Source organism: Callospermophilus lateralis, chromosome 15 (assembly GCF_048772815.1).
Source record: "Callospermophilus lateralis isolate mCalLat2 chromosome 15, mCalLat2.hap1, whole genome shotgun sequence".
Lineage (NCBI taxonomy): Eukaryota > Metazoa > Chordata > Mammalia > Rodentia > Sciuridae > Callospermophilus > Callospermophilus lateralis.
In genome coordinates, this window is record NC_135319.1 from 21,715,653 (window position 1) to 21,725,216 (window position 9,564).

General features: G+C 40.1%; 1 protein-coding gene across 2 annotated transcripts in view; it reads right to left on the minus strand.

Annotated features, from left to right (window-relative positions):
* The window catches only part of Tmem273 (transmembrane protein 273), a 31,311-nt gene extending 23,487 nt beyond the window's left edge, over positions 1 to 7,824 (minus strand). For both annotated transcript variants that reach the window (XM_076834569.1, XM_076834568.1), the window contains exon 1: positions 7,751 to 7,824. In XM_076834569.1, the coding sequence (XP_076690684.1) occupies positions 7,751 to 7,796 (46 nt within the window). In that variant the 5' untranslated portion in view covers positions 7,797 to 7,824. The remainder of the gene's footprint in view (positions 1 to 7,750) is intronic.
* Between the last annotated feature and the right edge of the window lie 1,740 nt (positions 7,825 to 9,564).

Here is a 9,564-nt window from a genome sequence, read left to right on the forward strand (position 1 = left end):
TTCACTGAACCGTCAAAATGACAGCAGTAGACTGTGGTGTTATGTGTACATACTGTAAAACCTAGAGTGACCACTAGAAAAGCAATATACAGTTAACCACACACACACACACACACACACACACACACACACACACACACACACAAGATCAAGAAAACATGTGCACTGGGCCAAGCCTCAACAAATTTAAAGGAACTGAAATCATACAGATTGAATTCTTTGATCACAATGGAATCAACTTGAAATCAATGAAAGAAAGACGACGGCAAACTTGAAAGCTAATAATAACTCTAAATAATCCATGGTCAAAGGGGAAGTCCTGAGGAAATCCTGAGGACCCTTTTATTTATTAAGCAAATGAAAATAAATCACATCAATTTTTGTGGAACATCACTAAAGCAGTCTTGAGAGGGAAATTTATGGCACTAAATGGTCTCATCTGAAAAGACTTAAATCACCCAACTAAGATGCCACTTTAAGAAATTAAGGAAAGAAGAGCAATACAAACCCAGAACAAGCAGCAGAAAGCAAATAATAAAGAAAGAGCAAAATCAATAAAAATCCAGCAGAGAAAACCAGTGAAACAATTAGTTTGTCCAAAAAGATAATCAAATTGAAAAACTTCTGATAAGACTGACAAAAAAAAAAAAAAGAAGATATCAGTTATCAATATCAGGAATGAAATGGGACTGATGTTCCAGATCCTGCGGACAGCAAAATGGCAACGATGATGACCATGACCATGACCATCAACCATGGAGGAATGCTGTCGACAAACTCTATTCACAAAACCTCAATAACTTAGAAAAATGGACCAATTTTTCAGAAAGTACTAATTACCAAGAGTGACCCAATATGAAACAGATACTTTAGGTAGCCCTATAATTATAAAGGAAATGAATTCATAATTTAATAATTCCCCAAAAACCAGTTTGTAGGCCCCGACCATTTCATGGGAGAATTCTAGAGAGAGCTTAAAGAATGATGAACAATTCTACACAATTCTATCCAGAAAGGAGAACAGAGGGAAACACTTCCTAATTCAGTTTTGAAACTAGCATTACCCTGCTATTCAATCCATACAAAGACAATACAAAAAAGAAAAACACTAGACAGTCTACCTCATGAAGATAGATACAAAAACAAAAATATCCGCAAGCAGAATTCAGCAATATAGGAAGCTGTACACAGTGGTATGTGCCTGTAGTCCCAGCACTTGGGAGGCTGAGGTGAAAAGATGACTTGAGTCCAGGAGTTTGAGAATTCAGCAATATATTGAAAGAATTAAACATCATGACTAACTGGAGTTTTCCAGGATACCAAGCTGGTTGGATGTTTGAAAATCAATCTCCATCATCTACCACACAGACAGGTGAAAGAAGGAAAGTCACATCATCAGACAACACAGGAAACACATTTGACAAGATTCTACATTCATGATAAAAAAAAAAAAAACTCTCCAAAAAAAATAGAGGGAAACTTCTTCACATTGATGAAGATCATTTACCCTCCCCCCCACCTAATTTAATGTGAGAAAGAAAGTACTTTTCCACTAAGATCAGGAACAAGGTGAGGGTATCTGCTGTCAGAGAATTCTTGCTCTGTTGAGAAATTTCCTCTGCTTACCTGAGGTCCCAGCCTCTTCCCTTACCTTCTGCTGACTTGCTAAGAGACTCCAGTGTATTCTCTTTCTTTTGTTATATTTGTGATGATTTATTATGCAGCAAAGGAAAACGAATGCACCAAGAATTCTTTTTCACTAACATCCTCGCACCACACAATTCTAAACCATCGTCTTGGCAGGAAATTGGAACAGGGGAAAAGCTGTCAGGAAAGATTTTTACAAAGATCTCAGGGACTAAGAGCCAAGGAATAAAGTGATGACTTTGACTTGTAAGATAAAAACGAATTTAATTCTCTTTACCCCGGCCTCTGCCATCTTTTCATTATAAATTAAGGCAGAAGAAAAAAACCTCTGCTCACTTCAATAACTCTGGCTCCTTCCATGAAGAATGTTTTAGGCCCTGGAACATAATTAAAGTGATATTGTACTTCTTTTATTATCATGATTATAATAATACATACATTTAAATGGATGCTTTCCAACAACATTGAAACAAAGACAGATGGCTGACATTCCGGTTGGAATTAGAGTCCAAAGGAATATTTTATATGGCAGCTTTTTTAGAAGGGAGCTATAGACCTCTAATAAAATGCCTAGAAATTTCACTAGATATTTTCAATATCTATTCTTAGGTCCATATTTTGGCAAAACTGAAAAATACTAATGGGTTGGTAACAAACCATTTATTTAGAACGGGAACAACCATAACCTGAAACATATTATTATGTCCAGAGGACATCAGTCTTTGTCACACACCCTTTTCCTCCAGACATGAACCCTGAGAATGACAGAATGAGCTAAAGAATCCTCTACATGAGCTATGAAATCTTCTGGTAGGAATGTATAAACTGGATTTAATCATTAGAGAATATCAGGCAAACCCCCAATGAAGACAGTTCTCTGGAGGAGAAGAGGTTGACAGGAAACTATGTGTTTCAGAACACTGTCATGAAAGACACAAACAGGCTAAAGAGATGTTCCAGGCTACAGAAAGCTAAAGCAACACAGTCCCCTGTGTAACACAGCCCCTGTGTCTGTCCTGGAGGCATAGAAACTACCATTGAAAATATTGAAATTTGATCAGTACAAAAGTGTCTTGTCAATGTTAATTTCCTAAAGTGGGTAGCTGCACTATGGTTATATAAGAGAATTTCTCTATATTTTTCTAATTTGCACATAATATTTGTGCATCTTTATGGCATATGTATAATAATTTGATACATATATAAATGTATAATAATCAAATCAGGATAGTTAGCAATTCCGTCTCCTCAAACACTTATTGTTTCCATGTGTTGGGAAACTTGGGGACTCTTCTAGTAATTATAAAATAGGTCATAAATTATTGTAGACTGCAGTTACCCTACTGTGCTATAGAACACCAGAATTCATTCCTCTCACGAATGTATTCTAGGAACTGTTGTCTAACTTCTCTCCATCCTCTCCATCCCCCCTCACTCTTCTCAGTTCCCATCGGCCACTTTTCTACTCTCTTCTTCTATAAGATTGATTATTTTTTAGCTCCCCAAAATGAGTGAAAACCTGCAGTATTTGTCTTTTTTCACCCAGCTTATTTCACTTAACACGAGGTCCTCCAGTTCCCTCCAGGTTGCCACACTCTTAAGAAATACACACAGATAAAGAGAAACACAGGATAAAGCAAATAAGGTAAATTATTTACAATAGACAAATCATACGAGTATCTTTGTGCATCTCTTATTCTTGCAGCTTTTCTTATGGTTGAAATTAAAATTTGGGGAAAAGAAACAGTTTAAAAAGTCATGTAGGTTTTTCATAATGGCACCTCTTTCCATTCTCAACAGAGAGGCAGTTTGATGTTTCAATTAAAAATGTAGCTTTGGGCATCAAAATACCTCCGTTTGAAGCCAAGCTCTTCATACCTCAGTTTCCTCATCTGTCAAAATGGTCATGATTATAATAAGAACATCCTCTTTTTGTTCATGATAAATGAGTGAGTCCCACATAGAAGTTCTGGGAGGAGAAACAGAGCTGGGGTCAACTGGGGTCATCTCTCAGGAAGTAGGATTTTACCATGTTTTAGAGGAAAGAGCTCCACCATGAAGAGTAAGGTAAATTCAGAGCAGAGGTGATTCTAACAATGACAGATTGACTGCACATGATGGTGCACACCTGTAATCCCAGCAACTGAGCAGCCTGAGACAGGAGCATCGCAAGTGGGAGGCCATTCTTGTCAACCTAGCGAGACCCTATCTCAAAACAAAAAATACAAAAGGCTGGGATGTTGCTCAGTAGTAAAGCACCATGGATTCAATCCCCAAACCTATTTTTAAAAAAAACCCACAGGAGGTAAACTTTCCTAGAAGTTAGCAAGATTAATAAACTATCATAAATAAAATGACATGACCTTATTCAAATTTAAACAGGTATAAAAAGTGTCACAGAATACAAAGCCCACTAACAGTTCAAACTTCTGTTAATTGGATAGAATAGAGGAAACATCCCAAAGCAGGAGAGAAAGGACAGATTATTAAACAAATGATATTAGGACAATTCTCGTTTCATGTACAAAAATCAATCTTAGATCTTTAAGCCATTTACAAAAATACATTTCAAATAAATGAAAGACCTAATCATAAAGAAAGCAATCATTTTAAGGTAAAAAAAATACGTTTTAAAATGTTTTTTAGACAAGATAGAAAAGGTAAACACACAAAAAAGGAAAGAACATTATCAGAGGACCGTGATTCCATTTCTAATGTTCTGTTTCTTCCATGGTTGATTTAGCTACTTACCTTTAAATATATATGTCTTTTAAAACCCACAAAATTTTAATATTTATTAATTCAGGGTGTTGGATCTATAAATGTTTGCTACATTAAGCTCTGTATTTTTTTAAAAAAATGTTTTGGAATATTTAAAAAATTGTTTCAAAAACTCTAGCTACCCTGTGAGGAAAAAATAGTGTGCCTGAGTCCTCAAGTCCAGCTTACACCTGTAACCTTGGTATCTCAGGGTAACTGGGTAGAGATTGCCCCCATGTACCCTCAAGCCTCCCAGGTAAGTTCACATCTACTTGGGTGACTTTGCAGTTCTTACTAGATACTCCACTAAGTATCTAGTAAGATTAAGGTAAAACCCAAATTTTTCTTAACTTGATTTCAACAGACTTTTATTTTTTTCTCTTTGTCAATATAAATTTATTTATTGGAAATTTGGAATACATAGATCATTATGAAAAATTTCAACACAGGGAAATTAAAATATGCCCCTTAATCTTACTTCCTGAAGAGAGTAAAGACTACTGGTAAACCAACTGCTGTATTTTCTCTAGGTAAGCAAACCTGTAAAACGTAACTACACCCTCATAACTCTAGCTCTGTAATTACCACTTTGTCGCTCTTCACTGTTCATGTCTATAGAAAGTCATGTCTTTCATCTAATCATATTGGACACTGCAACATTTAGCCAGATTCTGATTATCCAGATCTGATTTAGCCAGATTCCTACCGATAGCTAGTCATTTTTGGTTTTCACTATGGCTTCAGCAAGTTCTAAATAACACCCAATAGAATATTTTGGGAACTTTTATGCTATTTCATTACAAAAAAAAAATTCTTCAAATGGAATCCCTAGGTAAAAGGTTGTGATCAGCTTCCTTTTTGAAACATATGGTCAAAATGTCTTCCGTAAAGACCAGCTCAAATTAGTCCCCTAATATCCAGTAGTGTCACCACATGCAAGGCACTGTGCTGAGTGCTTTGAATGTGGTAACGAATTTAATTCTCTCAACAGCCGTACAAGAGAATAGGTAGGATCATTATGCCCAATTTGCAGATGAGAAAACTGAGCAGAGAGAGGATGAAAAACTTGTCTGATTTCTCTGAAGCCTGTCATATAGCAAGCAGAGCAAGTCTTGAGACTCGGGAAGTTCAGAACAAGCCTGTACTCCTGACCACTATCTATCTCTACTATGAAGGACCAGCAAGCAGAGATGCCTTGGACAAGAAATTCAAACCCCATCCCTGAAACACGAGTAACAGTGGTACCTTTACAGAGAGGTGTCATGGGGACCAGATGATAAAATGTAAATTTAGCAGAGTACTAGGCACATCAGAAACACTAGAAAATCTTAGATGTTGTGCTATTATTTTTTTTAATTTGAGCACTGTAAAAGTTTATTACCTGTAGTTCTTCAAGGAATTGCCTGTTTATAAAATTTGCAGTTTTGAGTCTCTTAAATTCAAATTCCCTTTCTCCCCGCACGACAGACTGGTTTGTGTATCTACCTAAGTCAAAGAGCACTTAAAACTTCTGGTACCTTCTGTCACTTCACCGGAGCAGGTCATGCTCTGGGTTTGCTACTCTGCACACCTTTAATTTCTGCTTTCTGGTTCCTGTCATCCTGCCATTGCCACTGTCAGGGACCTGATGTCTGTCTGACATTCTGACTCCCAGAAGCCAATGTCTATGTTATCCCTGCTTAGTGCAGGCTTCAGATGGAGTCCCCTGCCCTGGGAATAATTTTTTCCATGTCCAGGAGGCATGATACTGCCAGTAGATGGAAGTTTATATCTGGAGACAGCTTGCTTGCCTTTGAATGTTGTTCAATCCAAGTTCTGGGAAAGTTGATCTTTGTGTATGTCTGCTGCCTTTTAAAGAAATAATTGTTGATCTCAAAGGGGACTTTGCAAAGTAGCGTGTATCTCTGTGTCTCTGTTTATCTCCATCTATAAATGTTTTGAACCATCTCACTGAAATTCTGTCTCCACATCTCTGTGTTTCTTCCTTTCTGTCTACTTCTTTGATTTTATCTCTCTCACTTTCTATCTCACCCTACTTTTCTGTTAGCCTCTGCCTCTCCCCCTTCTTCCTTCTTTCAATGCACTGCATTGCAGGTGATTTTTAAAGACAAAGATAGTTCTGAATAACAGGTCCACTCTACTGCCTAATAATGATAGGGAATAGACAGATGCTAGTGGTGGGAACATGAGGTTAAGGGGATAATTCTACAAAATGGACCCGCTGTGCTGAACCCCACATGCCTTCTTTTCTAAGAAACAACTTAACAGCAGCCCTACCTAGCTTAAGTGGACAGGATATGTCACATTCCTCAACAAACTACCTATTATCTGCAGAAGAAATGCAGATCCAAAATAATGTTGATAAGAAAATCACAAGTTACCCTATAGGCGGAGACTTTTGTGACCCTTTTCACAGACCAGATCCCAAAATTCAGGGAGATAAAGATAATTCTTCCTAGTCATAAAATATGTAAGAATTTAGGATTAAGAATCCAGCTAAAACTGGTCAGCAGAACCTGGGCCAAAGTGACCTAGAGTTGCTGCAGTGGAGACTTGAAAGTGTGATGTCATCCTGCTGCCAGTCAAAAGCCAAGAGGTGAACCTGAGTGGAATTCTCAGGAGACTTCTCTGGGATTTCCAATGAAACTGGTGTGCAGAAGAGCACACTGTCCCACTCACTGTCTCCCTTGAGAGTATCCCCTTTTCCCCTTTCCCATCTCTTCTAATAAGTTCATTGCCTGTTACTCTAAGCTACATGTCTGAAATATTTCTGACTTAATCTCAAAAATAAGGGTTTGAAGGGTGGCCTTTGTACTGCCTCAGTTTCCAAAAGGCCCAGACGTACAACCATAACACGATTCCCCCGCCAACCTACAGCAGCGCCCCCCTCTTTATGTTTTCTCTTTCTATGAAATTATCTTGACTGGACTCATTTAAATTTAACATAATTGTCTGACAATCCTGAAAAGTAAACATTATTATTTCCCATTTCATTAGTTCAGAGACTAATAGTAGCAGAGTCTCGGAAGTCTCTTCTAGTTGGTCAACAGTGGACTCACAGTTGAAACTGATTTTTCTAGATCCCAAGTCTGAAGCTCCTTCTGCCACATGACCTTTCCTTCTCCCTCATCCCAGGAACATTTGTAAGTTACAACTGAAATGAAATAACACAGGGGACTGCTCCCTGCCGGGTCAGTCAGAAAACCCCTCTGTCCAGAGGGACACAGCCCTGTGATAGGGATGGAGTCCTGATGGGCTGAAGGTCCCAGTTTCCTGTTCACTCACCACCTGCCCCCCAGCCAGAGAAGAATAATATCTGTTCCCTTTTATGCTCCCCACTTACCCAGGAGGAAAAGGAAGGCTGTCAGCATGCTGACCCCCGAACTCATGCTGGCGCTCTGCTCCCGGCTCCTAGCAGGTCAGGCACAGTGAGCTGTGTGACCTGAGGCTCCAGGGGCAGGAGCCACGTCCCACGTGACTGACAAGGAAGGAAGCCACAGCCACAGGCGGGAGGCGGGTCAGTTCCTCTCAGCCTTCTCTGAGGGCAGTGGTTAGGGAAGCCCCTATCATCAGCCTCTGCCAAGCAGTGGAAGGGAGTTGGCATGAGATGAGAACTGCATTCTACAGTCTGCTGGGTCCTGCAGCCTATGTGATCCACTGCCCCACAGAGCAAGGGAACTGCACCATGGTTGAGTGCAGTTTCTTGCCCAGAGACACAGGCCAGTCAGTCTCCCAGGAGAATGTAGGCAAAGCTGGTCTGCCCTGGAGCCCAGCCCTTGAGGGTACCACCCCTGCCTTGGGGCAAGGACAGAAATCCCTGCCTAGTCCACCATTGAATGCTGGGATGGCCGAGCACTGTTTTTGTGCTGAATCTGGGGGGTAGGGGGCAACTGCTCTCTTCTCAGAGTAACTTTGTAGATGCCCAAACTAAAGTAAACTGGCATTCTGAAAGACATCAGAAGCACTGAAATATAGTCATGAAAAAAAATCCAGGGGTATGCTTCCACTGAACTAATCCTCAGCCCCCAACTTCTTAAAATTTTGAGACATGTTCTCCCGAAATTGCCAAGGTGAGCCTCAAACTTGTGATCCTCTTGCCTCAGCCTCCTGAGTCACTGGATTGCAGGTGTGTGCTACCATGCCCAGCTGAATATATTCTTAAAAAATAAACTTGTGATGTAGAGGTACATATGCTTCTTCATCCACATAGCAAATAGCAAGACCTAGTGGCAGATGAAATGACAGCCACCACCTCAATATGGTGATACATGTGAATATTTAGAGATAGCTGTAAAAGCTGGAATGTGGAGGAAAATACCCATGATTCCTACTCTAAATAAAGACACCCTTGTGGTAATGTCATTGAGCTGCAATCAGACCAGGCCCAGGGCCTCTAAATGCACCAAGTGATTCCATTCTTTTGTAAAACCACTCACTTTTCAATGTCTACAACTAATTTTCAAATGTTTTCTCCTGGGTGAGTGAACACAAACAGCATGAACTTCTGCACACCCCTCAAAACTTCCTCCTCTAAGGGTTCAACCTGTTGTCTGTATAACCAGGAAAGGAAGAGCCTGCAGCAACTTCTGCTTTATAACCTGCCACAACCTTCTAAGTCCAGAAAATACATTTTGTTGCCTGCTTAAATGAAGCAGAGGGAATACAGAGACTTAAGATACCCCCTAAGGTAGACTCTCACAAGATGACCTGATACCTGGCGGTCACACCTGAGAGTGATTTGTCTTCATGGTGTGGCATGATAACCCTACACCAATGGGTACCCTACCCCATGCTCATGTAAGGAATGCTGACTTCTTACCTTTAGGATGCTTCTGTCTCAGGAATTAAAATGACTCCCAGTGGATAGAGACCCTGAGGGCTGGGCCAGAGCACCTTTACCAGAGCCTGACTCAATCCAGGTCCCAGAAGTATTTGTTAAATGAAGGAGTGTATTCACTTCCTGAGGTCATTCCCACACCCAGCCAGCCCAGCCTCCACCCACAGGCAGGAATGCTATGGGGCTTACTTGTGACTGAGGAGATCATCTGTACTGCCAATCAGCAGAGAAAGAGCCCTGCAGCTCTGATACTCTGCTCTGCAAGCAGGACACTGTGCTCAACTCTAGCACTGTCCTCTTAGGGAGTCCTCTCTCTTCCC